The sequence below is a fragment of the Sus scrofa genome, chromosome 3 (assembly GCF_000003025.6).
Source record: "Sus scrofa isolate TJ Tabasco breed Duroc chromosome 3, Sscrofa11.1, whole genome shotgun sequence".
Taxonomy (NCBI): Eukaryota; Metazoa; Chordata; class Mammalia; order Artiodactyla; family Suidae; genus Sus; species Sus scrofa.
Window position 1 is genome coordinate 7,964,214 of NC_010445.4, and position 18,554 is coordinate 7,982,767.

The 18,554-nt window shown below is 49.4% G+C and overlaps 1 protein-coding gene across 1 annotated transcript; it reads right to left on the reverse strand.

Moving 5' to 3' along the window:
• Positions 7,704-18,480, reverse strand: ZNF3 (zinc finger protein 3). Its single transcript, XM_021086192.1, has 6 exons — positions 18,343-18,480; positions 16,998-17,125; positions 13,967-14,082; positions 12,783-12,874; positions 12,382-12,508; positions 7,704-9,920 (listed from the first exon to the last, which is right to left on the reverse strand). Exons 3-6 carry the CDS (start codon positions 14,019-14,021, stop codon positions 8,851-8,853), a joined length of 1,344 nt encoding a protein of 447 aa, XP_020941851.1. The 5' UTR covers positions 14,022-14,082; positions 16,998-17,125; positions 18,343-18,480; the 3' UTR covers positions 7,704-8,850.

Consider the following 18,554-nt stretch of genomic DNA (forward strand, 5'->3'; position numbering starts at 1 on the left):
TGCTCTTCCTTCTGCTTGGAATGCTCTTTCCCTGATGGGGACAGACTAGGGTTTTAGCAACCAGAGGAAGGAGGGGAGGGCACTGCAAACAGAGGGAACAGCATGAGCATAGGCAGGGCGTTGAGAGTAAGTGGCAGCTCATGAGAGATGCTGATGGGTGCTCGGAAGGCTGGAGAGCCGAGGGGCTTTTAATGGCAGGTCATGGAGGAGGGGATGGACATCTGTGACAGGGCCGTGTGACAGTTCCTGAACAGTGTGTGACATGGAAAAAATGGGGCAGGGGGCTACCCGGGGGGGAACCATGTGCAGCTGCTGGGATGTGGGGTTTCTATGATGTAACCAGAGCAGATAAGTTTTACTAAGAAATTATATGTTTAATTCAGCATACAAGACAGGTAATGCAAACAGCTTTAAAAGCAATTGTTTTGTCATTTGTTACTGTTTATGATTCTAATGGTGCATCAGCTCCTTCCTACAGAAGAGACGATGTAAACTTTCTTTTCATGGGAACTTCTCATCTGGTGTCTGCAGTGTACTGAAGCAGACAGGGAGGGAGGGGCGATAGTCTTAGTGTTTCATGTCACAGGACAGCTTTGTCTTGACAAGGCCTGCCTGCCCCCTCCTCAAGTATCATACCACATAGAATGACACGCAGCCCCCAAGATCCTGTGTGGGGGTGGAGGTGGCACTGGCTGTAATGTCGAGATCATCTGGGGCAGGATCAAGGGAATATGTTGGAGTCTTGAGGGGAAGAGAAGTCACACACATGTGATTAAAAGGAATGGCTGGGAGTTCCCTGGTGGCGCAGTGGGTTAAGGGTCCAGCGTTGTCACTACTGTGGCTCAGGGTTCGATCCCTGGCCCGGGAACTTCCACACGCTGTGGGCGAGGCCAAAGAATAAATAAAGAGGAATGGTTGGTTGTATTTTACGATCTGTGTTCTCAATTCAGCTTTAATGCCATTTCTTCACTGAAGCCTTTTGTGACCACCACGTGCCTCATCCCTGCCCAGGCAGAACACAAGCTAGCTTTTTTTTTTTTCTTGGCAAGAAAACTTTTATTTTTTTAAATGATTTTTATTTTTTCCATTATACGTGTTTTACAGTGTTCTGTCAATTTTCTACTGTACAGCATGGTGACCCAGTCACACATACGTGTACACATTCTTTTTCTCACCTTCTCATGGTCCATCGTAAGTGACTAGGTATAGTTCCCAGTGCTGGATCTACAAGCCAGCTTTCTGTGACTTCTCCTATTTCATTTGTAGAGAGATGGTGCAGGGGTGTGATGAAGAGCCCAAGCTCTCGAGCCAGACCACTTGGGTTCGAGCCACTGCTCTAACTCTGTGTCACGGTTTTCTCGTCTCTACAAAGAGGGATGTGAATAGGCCTAAGAGTACACATGACTGTGTGAAGACAAGCTAATCTGTGTTGTGAAGGTAACACTGACTGTACAGAAGCCTCGCCCTGCTGATGTGAGCAGTCAGTAAAGGCCAGCCATGGGGAGTTCCCTGGTGGTCTAGTGGTTAGGACTCAGTGCTTTCACGGCTGCAGCCCCGGTTCAGTCCCTGGGCTGGGAAATGAGACCCCGCATCAAGCCGCTGCATGCTGCAGCCAAAAAATTAAAAGTAATAAAGGCCAGCTAGCCTTATGGTTATGTGCATGCCCCACAGCACCCACTGAGCTGCTGGCCAAGAGCTTAAGAGGATCAGGGAGAGGAAGGGGCTGGACGAGGGGCTGGGGTCCCCTGGTGCGTGGGGAGAGCGTGATGCGGGAGGTCACCCGCTGCCTGAGTCTCACGGCACCACTTACGGCGCCTGGAGATTTCCCCTCCTTCCTCCCTTTCCTCACTTCTTTCCGAAGAAAAGGGAAGAAAAGTGGGGACGATGATAGTACCTACCTCCCAAAATGGTTCTGAGGATTACACGAGTTAACACATAAAGCGATTGTGACAGTGCCTGACACATAGGAAGTGCTCCAGGGGTTTTATTTCTACTACGCTTCTCTTTGTCTTGATATATTTTTTCTGGTTATGAATGCAAGACTTATTTGTGGTTGAAAATGCAGGAAAATGCCCCACCACTGTGAGGGAGTCAGAGGTATGAATAAATAAAAGATGGAGGTGGGAGGAGATAAGCACAGGAAAGGAAGTGCGTTCAAGATCAGAAGCGGTTCAAGGAAATGAACGTGCTGGGGTGGAAGGTGGCATCCACCCCACCCTGGGAAGGCTCCACAGAAAAGGAGAGGCTTGTGTGCAAAGAGATTTTCAAGGATGAACAGGAGTTTGTTAGGTGGATGCAGAGCGGAGGCAATGAGCAGCATTTGCGCTGCTGGGACCGTGGTTCTGCGTCGGCCGGTGTGATGGACGTGGGAGGGGAGGAGGGGAGGCGTTGGGGTGAGAGGGGTGCTAGGAGGTGGGACAGAGCGGGCGGGGCAGGAAGTAAAAAGCCCTGTGTCATGAGGAAGAATCTGGACTCTGACCTAGGGGATAAGAGGCCACTGGGAGCCTTGCAGGTGCTCCCACCTAGTTAGCATTTAGGAGCGAGCGCTCAGGTGTCAGCGTGATGAAAGGAGCGGAGGAGACTCGGAGCGAAGAGGCCTTCTGGAAGGTTGGTGCTGGAGCTGGGGAGCGAGTAGGCCAGTGCGGGAGTCCCAGGAATGGGCCAGGTAGGATGGACTAGGAGACGGAGTGGAACAGTGCAGCCAGAACAACGCTCAGGTTTCAGGCTTGGCTGCCTGGGAAGTTGATGATGTCAGCAACCAAACTGGGAGATACACAAGGGACACCCTGCCTGCAGGGGAGGTTAGCAAGGATCCTGGGTCGTTCTCAGAGGAACCACTCTGGAGACCATATTTATCTGTGTATGTGGATAATAGTCCATGGGAATTTTGATTCATTTAAAAAAATCTGTTCTTCATTGTTGGTTTGTTTATTTATTTATTTATTTACTGTCTTTTTGTCTTTTCTAGGGCCGCTCCTGCGGCATATGAAGGTTCCCAGGTTAGGGGTCGAATCGGAGCTGTAGCCGCTGGCCTACACCACAGCCACAGCAACGCAGGATCCGAGCCGCATCTTCGACCGACACCACAGCTCACGGCAAGGCCAGATCCTTAACCCACTGAGCAAGGCCAGGGATCGAACCCTGGACCTCATGGTTCCTAGTCAGATTCGTTAACCACTGAGCCACAACGGGAGCTCCCATTGTTGTTATGTTTAAAATAATGCGCTTGACTAGGCTTTATTTTTTGAAGTGGAAAAAACCTTCCACTCTACAACTTATGAAAAAGAAAAAAGAAACTATCTTTGGGAGCTTTTAAAAACAATCTTTTAATTAAAAAGAAACTAAGATGCTCTTCTCCACGGAGGGGGCTCACATTTCTGTCAGCTGAAATGTTCCGGTAAAACCAGGCTTTTCCTTTACTTGGAAACATATCCCATGGTATGTGACTCAGGTGAGTTGGAGCTCAAAGAACAGGCATGGCTTGATGAGCAGGAGGCATCAGGGATTAAGCTGCTTTTGCTAGAATTGAGGGCGTCCTTGGAAACGGTTGTACCGGTGAGAAGGCAGAAGCTCACAAGGAGGCCGAATTCAGCTCAACCTCATTTCCAGCAATCAGGATGCTCAGCACTGGAATCACCTGCTTTTGCCCGGGGCAACACGGCCCCTGGTGCCTGAAGATACCGCCACGGGAACTGCTGAGGTGCTTGCGCTGAGCAGGAGGTTGAAGATGGACCTTCTAGGACTGATTTTCCTTGGCTGGAGGTAAGGCACTGGAGCAGGACGTGGGAACACTGTGCGAACACTGGCCGGCAAGAGGCAGGGTATCTGGGGCCTCGTTATCATCTTGCTATTTGATGTCACAAAGATTCTTCTCTCAAGCAAACCTTATGCAGGCTCCCAAACCTTTTCTTAGGCCCATCTCTGCGCTTCTTTGTAAAACCTAGTTTTATTTATTTTTTTGGCCAGACCTGTGGCATGCTGAAGTTCGAGGGCCAGGGACTGAACCACAGCCGTGACCCGAGCCACAGCCGTGACAATGCCAGATCCTTAACTCACTTTGCCACCAGGGAACGCCTGTAAAGTCTAGTTTCAGAAAGAGTCCCCCATCCTTCCTATCCAGTCCCCCTCAATATCTCATCAGAAACTTCATCCTGAAGCTCCCATTGTGGTGCAACGGGATCATCAGCATCTTTGAGTGCTGGCACACGGGTTCGATCCCCAGCCCGGCACAGTGGGTTAAGGATCCGGGGTTGCCGCTGCGACTCAGATCCGATCCCTGGAGCTCCATATGCCAAAGGGCAGCCACAAAAAAAAAAAAAAAAAGCTCATCCTGCACCATCTCCCCACGGTGACCTCTGATCACCTGGCCGTGGCTTCAGCAAGAATCCTGCTAAGTCAGCTTAGCCAAAACCCCTTACCCCTGATGCTTCCCCTTGGGAAATTTCTATCCACTGACCCCCATCCTGCTCCCTAGCAGTAAGTTCCCATGAGACTGTGCTTGTATTCAAAACTGAACCCAGTTCTCTACTAAGGTCTCTCTTTCCCTATCACAGTAGTTCTGAATAAAACGTTTTTACCCCTCTATCAGCCCTCGCCGGTTTTTCAAACATTTGGTTTTCAAATGTGAAGAGCAGTAAGGGAAAAGGCAATACAGATTTTACGTAGAGACCAGCTCAAGAACAGCCCTGACTGTAATAGCAAAGGAGTTTGAATTTTATCCTTTAAGAAAGGAGAAGCCACTGAAAACTTTTTGATAAAGCAGTGACAAAGATGGGTGTATTGCAGAGTTCTCACTGTGGCTCAGCAGGTTACAAATCCAACTAGTAACCATGAGGTTGTGGGTTCGATCCCTGGCCTTGCTCAGTGGGCTAAGGATCTGGTGTTCCTGTGAGCTGTGGTGTAGGTCACAGACTCGGCTCAGATCCTGAGTTGCTGTGGTGTAGGCCAGCAGCTGCAGCTCTAATTCAACCCCAAGCCTGGGAACCTCCATATGCCGTGGGTGTGGCCCTAAAAAGAAAAAAAAAAAGTAAATAAATAAATAAAGTAAAAATATAAGATGGGTGTATTGCTTTGGAGAGATTGAGAGAAAATAAAGACACTCATTCATCAGTAGAATACGTAAGCCGTGGAGAAGTGGAAGGACCTGAACTCTGGGCTTTGCAGCAACGGAAACGAAGGAGGAACTAGGAAGGATGGTAGACTCGTAATTGGCAGGACAATTGCCTGGATGAGGTTTACTCTTCGCACCTGCCTCCTCACCTCCCGTCCAAGGCATCTAGTGGTCCTGCCTCCCAGCAGCCCAGGGGTCTTCCATACTCTGACGGCAGCGTCATAGCTCACTGGGCAAGAGCAATTGTTTCTCACCTTAAGATGGGGTTATACTGACACCTGCCTCGCACACAGGCTGCTGTGAGGAGTGAATGATTTCATGTATGAAACCACTTGGGAAAGAGCCACGAAGAGGATATGCCATGTGCCAGGTGCTGCCGTCACCCTCACTTGAAAATCCCACCTCCTCCATGACCTCAGTTCTGAAACCTTCCCTTCTGACGAAAGTCTCTCCACCCCACGCTTACTGAACCTGCCCAGGACCTGACCCTGCTTAGATGCAGAATTAAAGATAATTGAGGGAGTTTCCTGGTTGCCTAGTGGTTAGAATTTGGTGCTTTCACTGCCGTGATCCGGGTTCAACCCCTGGTCTTGGAACTGAGATCTCAGAACTGAGAATCTCATATCAAGTTACTGCATGCCCCGTGGCCAAAAAGAAAAAAAAGAAAAAACTTAGGAGTTCCCATCGTGGCTCAGTGGTAATGAAGCGGACTGGTACCCATAAGGATGAGGGTTTGCTCCTTGCTCCTGCTCAGTGTGTTAAGGATCTGGCGTTGCTGTGAGTTGTGTGTAGGGTACAGGTGCGGCTTGGATCCCGCGTTGCTATGGCTGTGGTGTAGGCCAGCAGCTGTAGCTCTGATTCGACTCCTAGTCTGGGAAGCTCCATATGCGGCAGGTGCAGCCCTAAGGAAAAAAAAAAAGTATTTGGTTTGAGAGAAACCATTTGAAACTTCCACAGGGTCAAGTGTAAATGCCCCACAGTCGGCTAGAGACCAGAGACTGGAGCTTGGGAGAGATCAGTACACAGGCAAGTTTGAAACTTCCTTGAACAGAGGTAAACAGTTGAGGCCATGGAGTAAACGGGGTCCGGGGATAATGGCATAGAGACGCACTGATAGCATGACCGAACATTTAGCCTCAGGTAGGAACTGAGAAGAATCACTGAGAAAAAGGAACAGATAATCGGGAGATTTGAATGTTATAGCTGTTTCAAAGATATTTTAAAAACAAAACGTGTTTTTTATGCAATACCCTCACTCCATCTCAGGTCCCCGAGATCCTCTGAGGAGTTAACAGTCATGGTCCAACCTGTTTCTGGGGTCAGGGGTCTTTCCCAGAGCTTCACAACTGAACCTGCACACCTGAGTAGCCAGGCTCAGGCCTGCCCCAAACTGCCCTGCCTGGAACCCCCTCAACTTCAGCACACAGAATCTGTCTTCAAGTTTATCTCCTCCTAGTATTGTCTCTATTTCATTACTGTCTTTTCTTCTCAGGGTCAGTGTTTAGGCCCTACTCTCAGAAAATACTTTATAGGTCTGACTTGGGGCTCAGACACCTGCATTACTAACCAGCTGCTTAGCAGCCCTGCTATGGATAGTTCATGGGCTACCCTGGAAGAAACAAAGTCCATCTGCAAGCCTGTGGTGGGCATCAAAGAGCCAAAATGAGCTTCATTATAGTTTTAAGAAATTAAAAACATACTAGGGAGGAGTTCCGGTCGCGGCTCAGTGGTTAACGAACCAAACTATATTCCATGACGAATTGGGTTTGATCCCTGACCTCGCTCAGGGGGTTAAAGATCTGGCGTTTCTGTGAGGTGTGGTGTAGGTCGAAGACGAGGCTCAGATCCCGCATTGCTGTGGTTGTGATGTAGGCCGGTGTCTACGGCTCCAATTTGGCCCCAAGCCTGGGAACCTCCGTATGCTGGGAATGTGCCCCCCCCAAAAAAAATACTAGGGAGTTCCCTGGCAGACTAGCAGTTAAGGATCTGGTGGTGTCACTGCCATGGCTTGGGTCACTCCTGGGCGCAGGTTCAATCCTTGGCCCCAGAACTTCTGCATGCTGTAAGGTGCAGCCAAAAAACAAAACAGTAACATATCAGGGTGGTCATCACAATATATGATCCAAAATTTCTGAGAGGCCAGATTCCAGATGTTTTCTCATCTCCTCCATCAGGCTTTCATCTCAACCTTCTCCATGAGAATAACCTCGAACACCAAAGCAAGAAAACTCAATGTGCCTGTTGGGTCTCAACATACACGTCCGCTCTGGTCATGGACCCCACACTCAGAAAGCACCTGTGAGCTGCTGGTATCAAGTCTGGCGCCACAGAGAAAGACGTGCAGCACATGAGATCCTGAAGGTGGGTACGAACTTGGGAGCAACTGTGTGACTGAGACAGTCAGTGGCTGTGTGCAGAGGAAATGATGGAGCTGAGGGGCAGAGGTTCCCTGTTGGAAAGAGAATCTTCAAACAGGGCCGGCTGGAGAAAGTTTTAAAGATTACTTTTTAAAGATTCTGTTCACAGCCACTGATGTTGTTTGTTTGAACTAAAATAAATTTGGCCCCTGCACAAAAACACACTCAATCTGTCCTTCTGGAAAACTATTCTGTTTAATAGTGTACTTCATGGATGCTACAGGATGAGCATGGTTGGGAATATGTCATGAGAGGTCATCTCTTCAGATGGAAAAACTCGGGGTGCTCCATCTCAGCCCAGCAAGGAGCCCTGAGCTTCCTCCTCTGGGCTCTGCTCTCTGCATTCATACTTGGCTGCCGAAGTCAGAGGTGGGGTCAAGAGAGGTCTGGCTGCGGGGCAGATGCCATAGGTTACAGTATCAGAGGGCAGGGCAAGCTGGCTGTGCGAGCTCTGTAACAGCATCCTTAGTAACTAGGGCTTTAGATGAAATCACCTTCCATCACAGGAGTCAGAGGAGGGAGAAGGAAAGAGGACAAAGGAACCAGAGGCCAGTGCTGAAAGCTTTTGATCCTTTCCCCCATGTCGGACTCACTGATCAGCTGGATTTCCCAATTAGTCCTATCAAATCAGGAAAGAGTGAGTTCACCCAACTCGTCGGACTGCTCTTGGAAACTTGGTCTCGCTGCTCCAAGAGCCCTGAAGGGTACAGTCACCAAAAAAACCTCTCTTAGGGTCTTTCCCCACGCCCAACAAAATAACAAATGCCTCGGCAGCCAATATCCATAATTAGTGGAGTCATGAAACAAAATAGCACATTCCTTATCAAACTTTATAGCTGGATTGGAAGCAGTGGCTTTGAAATGCAGCTTCCATTTCCCCTTCCTAGCAAAAACATGACCCAGAACATTCTTTCCACTTTCTTCTGTGCTGACTATACTGACTCCAACTAGAGGAATCCTTGGAATTTTATTCCTACTGTGCTTCCATCTCCACCTTGGAAAGAAAGGCTCCTCTGGTGTGAGAAAAAATGGTCTAGTGCAAACTCCCTTCCAAAGCGGAAGGAGACTGGTCCCCGAGCTCCCCACTACTCCCGGCAGTTAATCCGCCGCCTGCATCCTAATCTCTCAAGGCTGGTGTCATTGCTGGGGAAACTGACTAGGTTACTAATCACTGCACCAGGATGATCTGCCCAATCTGCCCCATTCTCTAAGGTCAAAGGTCTGAGTCGGAAGGGACACGCCTGAAGTTGTCCGTCCTATTATGGTAAGGCAGGAGCTCTTGAGACTCAGAGGAAGTGAGGAAGATAGATGTGTGGCTCTCTTTCAGGTAGACTCGCCGATATTTAATTCAGCAGTAACTCTGAGTGAACTTTTGCTCACTCCCATTACATTCAAAGGCTTCTCTCCAGTGTGAATTCGCTGGTGGCGAACAAGAGCTGAGCTGTACCTAAAGGCTTTCCCACACTCGCTACATTCATAGGGGTTCTCCCCTGTGTGGATTCTTTGATGCTGAATAAGGCCTGAACTATAGGTAAACTTCCCTCCGCATTCCATACATTCATAGGGCTTCTCTCCAGTGTGGATCCTCTGGTGCTGATAGAGGTGTGAGCTCTGGCTGAAGGCCTTCCCACACTCGTTACATTCATAGGGCTTCTCTCCAGTGTGGATCCTCTGGTGATGAATGAGGGTGGAGCTCCTGCTGAAGGCCTTCCCACATTCATTACAAGCATACGGTTTCTCTCCAGTGTGGATTCTCTGGTGATGAGTAAGGGTGGAGCTCCAGCTGAAGGTTTTCCCACACTCGTTACATTCATAGGGTTTCTCCCCGGTGTGGATCCTCCGATGGAGGATGAGAGCGGAGCTGCAGCTGAAGGTCTTCCCACAGTCATTACACTCGTAGGGCTTCTCTCCAGTGTGGATTCTCTGATGCTGAATAAGATGCGAGCTCTGGCTGAAGGCCTTCCCACACTCACTGCATTCGTAGGGCTTCTCCCCGGTGTGGATTCTCTGATGCTGAATTAAGTCCGAAGTTCGATTAAAGCTCTTGCTACATTCATCACACTTATGGGGTCTGTCTCCCCCAGGAAGTCTCTGATGGGAAACAAGAGTGGGACTCACAGTGAAGCTGCTCCCCAAGTCACTGCATTTCTCACTTCTCCCTCCCACGGGAGTCCGCTTTTCCTCAACGGTCACTTGACCAAAATCCTGTATCTTCCTATTCAGTCTCTCTCCAGAGGAGCTCCCCAGCTGCCTCTTCAGACGGACTTCTTGTTCATAGGCTTCTTCAAACTTAAGACCCTGAGAAATATCCTTTTGGAATCTTCCCAATAGCACCCCGTGTGGTCCTGAATCTTCAGAGATTTCTGGATCATGCTCAGTTCTGGTTTCACCATCTGGCACAATACAAGACACAAATGTCACCTGCTCCTTGTGGGAGAACGAATCAAAACCAGAGGCAAGATAATCACATAATGTTCACAGGCTGAGCACAGGCCTCTTATCCATGTGCAAAGAGGGCTGCCCAGGCTGCGTGTAGCTAAGGCAGAAGAAGAGAACCAGGCCAAGGAAACAGGGAAGGAGGAAGGCAGGCAGGAAAATCGAGAAAAGAGCTGGAAGTATGGGAAGGTTGGATTTGTTAAGGAGAGGACGGAGCAGGCAGAGGCAGGGAACCAAAAACTAAAGAGGCAGGACGTGCTATTGAATGAAGTAACAAAAGTTCTACAAGTTGGACTGAAGATGAAATCGGGGATTGCGAGAGAATGAGGGGAGAGCAGGTACAAGAGACTAAACAGATGGGTGTGGGGAGAAGCGGGAAGGGGATGAGACGCAGTAGCAGAACAGGAAGGAGCGACAAGGGTGAAAGAACCATCTTGGCTGTGGTCGTGTCACGTGTGCCACGTCCATGAACAGGGAGAAAGAGGTCAGTGCCCCTAGGCCTGGGCAGCTACACTAATACACAGGATACGTCAGCAATTCCTGTGTCTGACTTTGCTATTTCCGCCGCTCTGGGGTTTCTAAAGGGAACTTCAGGCACAGAGGACAAGTGGAGAGGGTCTAGACTGTGGGCATTTCTAGTCTGTCAATGTTTGAAGGAGTAAAGGGGAGTGAGCGGTAGGGACAGAAAGAGCTGCTGCTCCCTCATCTGAACAGATACCTCTCAAGACCTCTCTCTTCTCAGTTCCCTTCAAACCCAGAACCCTCGGCTCTTCCTCTCACTCCAGCCCAGAGATTATGTCATAATTCAGAAATGGGAGACCTGGAGTTCCCACTGTCTCGCAGTGGAAACAAACCCTACTAGTGGAGTTCCTGTCGTGGTGCGGTGATTAACGAATCCGACTAGGAACCACGAGGTTGCGGGTTTGGTCCCTGGCCTTGCTCAAGGGGTTAAGGATCCAGCATTGCTGTGAGCTGTGGTGTAGGCTGCAGACGCAATTCGGATCCCGAGTTGCTGTGGCTCTGGCGTAGGCAGGTGGCTACAGCTCTAATTCGACCCCTAGCCTGGGAAACTCCACATGCTGCAGGAGCGACCCAAGAAATGGCAAAAAGACAAAAAAAAAAGAAAGAAAAAGAAAAATCCTACTAGTATCCATGAGGTTGCGGTTCCATCCCTGGCCTTGTTCAACGGGTTAAGGAACCCACGTTGCCGTAAGCTGCGGTGTAGGTCACAGACGAGGCTCGGATTTGGTGTGGCCGTGGCTGTGGCATAGGCTGGCAGCTGTAGCTCCAATTCAATCCCTAGGCCTGGGAACCTCCATATACCATGAGTGTGACCCTAAAAAAGCAAAGCAAAGCAAAACAAAACCTATGAATCCTGCTGATGAAAAGACGGGGGATGAGGTTTATCCTATTCATACCCAGCAGTCCCGGAGCTCAATCCCTAACCCTCCCTAACCTGGATCTGCAGAGCACAGAGCGGGGAGGAGGTACGGGGAGGTCTCAAATGGGAGTCAGGAAGACACCCTGGCCTTGCTCAGAAAAAGTCCTCACTGAAAGTGGGTGAGGGTAGAGGCATGACTGGTCCGCTAACTGCTGCTTAACACAAGCTGAAATTTCCACAAGAACAGCAGTTATACTAGGTTTTCCACAAAGCAACAGGTCTCTAGATAAAGTGCAACAGAGAAGGGGAGGAGACAGAGTTCCAGAATGTTCACATGGGCACAGAGCAGAACCTCACATGTTTAAGGATCCCAATATGCTAACCTTTTGGGAAAGTCTCTGGATTATTATTATTATTATTATTATTATTATTTGGCTTTTTGCCTTTTCTAGGGCTGCACCCGCGGCATATGGACGTTCCCAGGCTAGGGGTCTAATCGGAGCCATAGCCACCGGCCACAGCCACAGCAACGCTGGATCCGAGCCATGTCTGTGACCTACACCACAGCTCACAGCAATGCCAGATCGTTAACCCAATGAGCGAGGCCAGGGATCGAACCCGCAACCTCATGGTTCCTAGTCGGATTCGTTAACCACTGAGCCATGATGGGAACTCCAGGAAAGTCTCTGGATTATAATAAATGCTTAGTCCTAAGAAGAACACAGGGAAAAGTATCAGATTTAGAGCTAAAAGGCCAGGGCTCGAGTCCTGCCAGTCGCTAGCATTTGCAAAGCATTTAAGACCCCTGACCTTGCTTTCCTCACCTATAAAAGGAGGATAATTCCAGCTGCCTCAGTTGCTGCACAAATGTGAGGATTAACTGAGAGAATCTATGTCTACAAAATTCCTGTGAGTAATGGGAGTTACTATCATTGTTGTGATAATTTGCTGATGACTGTCAGTGACTCAATTGTCTTAGCAAACAAGGAAGGGAGGAAATGCCAAAGGAGCTTTCCTGAGGAAGGCCTGCTCCTTACCCAGCGAGAACACGTTCCCGTAATTCTCCAGCATCACATCCCTGTAGAGGTCCCTCTGAGCTGGCTCCAGACGCTTCCACTCCTTCCGGATGAAGTACACAGCCACATCCTCAAAGGTCACCAACTCCTGAAATGATACATTCTTGCATGCAGTTGCAGGGGGAGGGACGAGAGGGGCAGAGCCAAAAGCTAGTGCAAGGTAGGGGCGAATAATGCATGTTGGGGAGGCGGGAGAGGCGGTCAGGGCAAGAAGAGAGGTCCGAGACAGGAGGTGAAGGTCCGCTGTGCAGCAGGAAGGATGGAGGCCATCGGGGTTTAGGCACTCAACGGGATGTCGCTGCAGGAAGCATTTCTGAAAAATCGGCAGGGAAAGAAGAGGGATATGGAAATGCCCGGCTCACCTGGGCCTTGGCCTTAAGGAGCGCGGCTGCCAACATCTCATCCCCCAGGCTGTCCTTGTCAGAAAACGCGGGAACTTTTGAGGAAGGAAGAGCTGAGGACAACAAAAGGGTCTATGAGCGCATCCACCTGCTCTCTGGCCTCTCAACCTACAGACAATCACGGATCCCAGGACAAGCGAGCATCCCACCCTCTTAGATTTCTAAGTCCCCCTGCAGCTTTGAAAGATGCTTACCGCAGGCTGTCCGGCGTGGGCCTTCCCGCCGAGGAGAGGACCAGAGCCTGAGACTCGGCTCTCCCGTCTGCCCCCGGCCCCCTCCTTTCTCTCCACTCCCCCTACTCTCAAGGACACTTGTCCAGAACGACTGTGAGTGATTATGATTCTCGTCCATCCTCCCACGCTCGGCCAGCACGCAAGCTGTTCTGTCCACGTCCCCTCCATCATTCTCCACATGCCAATTCCGATCTCTCGGACAGACTTCCTGACCAGAGGAAAACTAGCTTCACCCCAGTCCTGAATGAAGACACAATGCCCAAACGCTTTCTTCTTCTCTAGCCCCAGATTAAATCTGCACCCTACCAATGGTTCCTGCTTCCATGCTTGATCATGTAGCTTTTCCTGTAATTCTTAAGTTAACATATTTATCCCTTAGAGACGCGGAACACCCAGAGATACTTGATTCGGGAGAATCACGTGGACCAAAATGTCTTTAAATGCTTTTTCCTGATACGCATGGGCACACTCCTTAGGACCAAAAACCGGCTCCAAGTCAGTAGCACAGTCTATGAAAGAAAAACACAACCACCTCCTGTACCTTCCTATCCCTTTTTCTACTCTTTTTCCTGGAACCTACAAAATAATTCCCAAGAGCTCCCTGAGGCACAGGCTCCTAAAGGGCACATCCCAGGGCTCTGAAGTTGGCTGTTACAAAGTGCCTGGAGAACGAAACTTGGTGATGGTCACAGCTTTCTTAATGCTGCATGTGGAGTCCACGGGCCTCGAACACGTCTCAACTGTAAAACCTATCAAACTGTACTTAACTAATGGCTGCAGTCAGCCTTCCCCACTAGGCTGGGAGCTACTGAAAGGCAAGGACTACGTCCTACCCACGTCTGGATCCCAGCAGTTGCTGGCCACCTGGTAGGTGAGTGCTGAATCCGAGGATGAGCGAACCCTCTTCCTTACCACTCTCCAGCAGGGCCTGAGGTTCCTGAGATACACGATCCGCCTGAGTTTCCATGGGTAGGGCTAGAAGCTCGGATTTCTGGTCTCCTATGTGCAGAGTCAGCAGGAAGCAGGTTCTGAAGGAGAATGAGGAAGCAAAAGTTCAGGGTTCAAAGATAATTTTGAAAAACCCTCCTGAATATAGAAAGAGGGGAACTGGGATTTCAGTCCAGACCAGAACAGCCAGAAGAAATGCAGCCACCGTGATTAGTCTTTTAGATGCTGGTGAATAGAGACACTCACTCCCTGTGAGCCACACAGAAGGGCCCAAGTTCCTGGACCCTTACCTTAGGCGCCCTCCCTACACTGAGTGATGTGTCTTTCTCTTTTTTTTTTTTTTTTTTTTGTGCTTTTTAGGGCCATGCCTGAGGCATATGGACGTTCCCAGGCTAGTGGTTGAATCTAAGCTGCAGCTGCTGGCAATGCCAGATCCAAGCTGCATCTGCAACCTGTACCGTCGCTTGTGGCAACGCTGGATCCTAAGGGATCAAACCTGCGTCCTCATAGAAACTAGATGCGTTCGTTACCTCTGAGCCGCAATGGGAACTGTACTCAGTGATACTTCTAACAAGCAAAAACTGGGGAACAAGGGTCCCAAATGATGCCATTAATGGAACAAAATACTGAGCAATACTGCAATAAAAAATGTCAGAGTAAAGTAAAAAAGAATTTTACACATAGACTGTAAAATGTGTAAGTATCAACATCAACTTTTAAGAATACTTGAAATAGGAGTTCCCTAGTGGCCTAATCCGTCATTGCCACTGCTGTGATGTGGGTTTGACCCCTGGCCTGGGAACTTCCACATGTGATGGTCATGACCAAAAAATAAATAAACAAAAAAAGAATATCTGTAATAATGGATAAAGCTAATGTACACAGATTTTTCTTAAAAAACAAAACAAAAACCCTCGTAAACATTAGAACTAGTAGAAGGGAAAAAAATCTTAACTTTGGTAGGTTTTTAGCTATTACATAAAATGTAGGTAGCAGAGTTCCTGTCGTGGCTCAGTGGAAATGAATCTGACTAGTATCCATGAGGATGCAGGTTCAATCCCTGGCCTCGCTCAGTGGGTTAAGGCCATGAGCTGTGGTGTAGGTCACAGATGCGGCTTGGATCTGGTGTTGCTGTGCCTGAGGCGCAGGCTGGCAGCTGTAGCTCCGATTCAACCCCTAGCCTGGGAACATCCACATGCCGCAGGTGCAGCCCTAAAAAAGAAAAAATGAAACGTAGGGGCAATCTTAGAGAAAAAGAGGCCATGAAATAGCACCCACATAACAGCTATCAGAGAAGGTTTCCATAAGTTCTCTGTCTCATTTTATTTATTTATTCATTCATTCATTTATTTTGGCCTCCCCAGTAACTCCCAGTCTAGGGGTCCAACCTGCACCACAGTAGGACCCAAGCCATAACTGTGACAATGTTGGATCCTTAACCCACTGAGCCACCAGAAAGCTCCTGTCTGTCTCATTTCAAAAAACTTGGGAGGAGTTCCAGTAGCGGGGCAGCAGAAATGAATCTGACCAGGATACATGAGGACTCAGGTTCGATCCCTGGTCTTGCTCAGTGGGTTAAGGATCCAGCGTTGCCGTGGGCTGTGGTGTAGGTCACAGACGAGGCTCAGATCTGGTGTTGCTGTGGCTCCGATTAGACCCCTAGCCTGGGAACCTCCATATGCCACAGGCACAGCCTTAAAAAGATTAAAAAAAAAAAAAAAAAAAAAAAAACCAACTTGGGAAAACCATACCTATCTCACAGAACTAGAGCAAATAGCTCAGATCTATTGAATTAAAATAAATTCTTCCTAAGATAGTTTTCTGCTTCTAGTCTCCATCAAAGGTGGGGTATTACTGAGGAATCTGGGCCCTTTTTGTGGTCCTGTGTAGTCTCACTACAGGGTGTGAGTGTGTATGTTTATCAGGCTCTAAGAGACTAGTCCCAGTTGCTGTGTTTCCTCTCTGCAGCCTTCTCGTTATCTCCCTTCTCTCAGAACAGACTTCCCTGGATCAGAATGAAGGCACTGAAGCAAGAGCAAATGCTTTTTTAAAAACATGAGATTGTTTATTTCTCTGTTTTTATCCCTATTAAGGTTCCCCGCTCCCCAGTTGCTACGACAATCAAAGGGGGTCTATTTTCTGTGGCCCTGGTAAGACATAACATTAGTACCTAGAATAAGGTTGCGATCTCAAGCACCAGGTTGTGTTTCACAGCTTAATGCTGTGGCAAGAATCAGCAGATAGAGAACAGGTGCAGCAGCCACCAGAGCATCCTTCCACTTTGACAAGAACACAAAGGCAACCCCTGGATTTTGTCTACCCCTTTCTCTTTATTCATCTGCTCATGTAACATTTATTGAATGCCAATTACACTGCAAGGCACTACTGGAAGAAGTAAAAAAAATCAGCAATGCAAAAGCCATTTGCTCCACCACTAAAGATGCTTGCATTCACATAAGGCATAAGAAGGGGAGGGGCCCCAAGAGTCACTCAGAGCTCAGAGAACTCAGAAAAGCAATGAATCAGGCAAGAGCCAGGCCACCGACAATCACAGTGACACCTTCTTGCCTCCATCACTCTCTTGGCTGGGGGCCTTCAGCGCTTTCTCAGAGCCAGCCGTCTTTTCCTTCCTATCAACCAAGTTTACCATCTTCAGGGCTGTTTATAAGCAGAAACCCCCAACAAATCAGCTCTCCGTCCAACCTCTCCATAGAAAGGAAAGTCAGAGGCTCTGACTTCAGAGAAAAAAGCAGTGCTCCCTCCTCCCAGCTGGGTAAGCCGAAGCTGGAACGCAAAGGCATATTGTTGAGAACAAGTCCCCAGTGCCTGGATCAGTAAACAATGTTTCTCCCAGAAAGAAAAACCTCCACTGTGCCCCCACAGCATCAAGTCCAAGCAGGGCCCTTCCCCTGTGCCACTGCCAGCCCCACTCCTGGGAGACTTCCTGAGGACTAGAAAAGGTGACCTGGCAGTGACAAATCATGGAAAGCTTTACCTGCTGGATCTGTTCCTTCCTTCTTTGGAATTAGTCTCTGGAAGGCCAGAGTGGCAATTACTGGGACCTTGGCAGCCTCTGTTCAAGTCCCTGGGAACTGTGACTTAATTGATGCCAGTGCTGTATGACTAAGGGGAAAAAAAGAAAAAGGAATTTTAAATGTTTATGTCAGAGTTCCCTCATGGTGCAGTGGGTTAAGGATCTGGTGTTGTCACTGCTGTGGGTCTGGTTACATCTGTGGCAGGGGGTTTGATCCCGGGCCTGGGAACCTTTGTATACAGCGAGTACAGTCAAAGAAAAAAAGAAAAAGACCACGACTGGCATTTGTGTTGTGGCTTTAGAGCTGAAACAGAAGTCAGGGTTCTCTAGGTCAACCTCCCACCCAGTGCAAGAAACATCTTCCGAAGTTCCTAACGTTCTGTCAGCTAACTTGCTGGACACACATGGCTACTTCAGCGGGGAGTCTGTTCCACTGCTGCACAGGTTCGCCACTGGAGAGGTCTTGAGATGTCAAGCTAAAAATCTGTCCCCTGGATCTTCAACTCTTCAGAGGCCTCATGCCCTACGAAGCTTTAGTGATAGAATCTTCTCCTTCCATACCACTCTCCACCAAACACTTGAAATCAAGTGATGCCTGCACCCCACGAATTTCACTTCTCCGAGAAAAGCACCTTTAGTGCCAATAATTATCCCACAGATTGCAGGCTCATCATCGTGCTTTATCCACTCCTGGAGTTTACACATACCCTTCAGAACTTAAACAACGGGCTGTGTTCGATCCCACTTTGAAAAGCGAATCAAATAGGGGATCTAATACAACTGAAAAATGGGACACAGTGGTACCACTCCCCGAAAGAGACTCGACTGACTGTGCGCCTGGGAGATTATTCCGGAATCTGAGCAGTTCTAACTGCGCACTCTTCGTAGAACTCCTCGTTCTTTGATCTTCAGATCCAGCCGGAGTAAAAACAGACCCTCCCTCCGGCCGCGGGCGCGGAGAACTGTTAACATCAAATAAAAACGTCTCGGAGAACTACCAAGTTAGGGTCGCTGTCACGAGCTGTCTGAAGGCGCGGGACGCCTCTCCGGCCATACTGGAACTTTTTAAGGGCTCGAGCTGGGCGCTGTGCAACTCACAGAACCACAACAGCTGCTCCTTTCCTCCCCGATGCAGGGCGCGCTGGGGGGCGGGGTCCCTGGGGAAGCGAGTCCTGACTGGCGCCTCCCCGCACCCTGCTCCGGGCGGGCCTGGGGACCCCGCGGGCCGCAGCGGCACAGACACCACCCCTTTCCCGGCGACCTCTGCTTCCGTCCCACCGCGAGCCCCAGGGGCGGCCGGACTCACCCTGGGGGCAGGGACGGGAGATTTGGGGGGCTGGACACCGACCAGGCCCCGCTGGACCCTGTCACAGAGCCACACACCGGGGACAGAACAAAGAACGGAAGTTCCCTGCGTTTCGCTTCCGGGTCAGTCCGAGTCACCCCCCGCTACACACACACATACACACAACGCTCCGGGTCCCCCACGTCCACTTGTTCTCTCTAGGAAAATGGGAG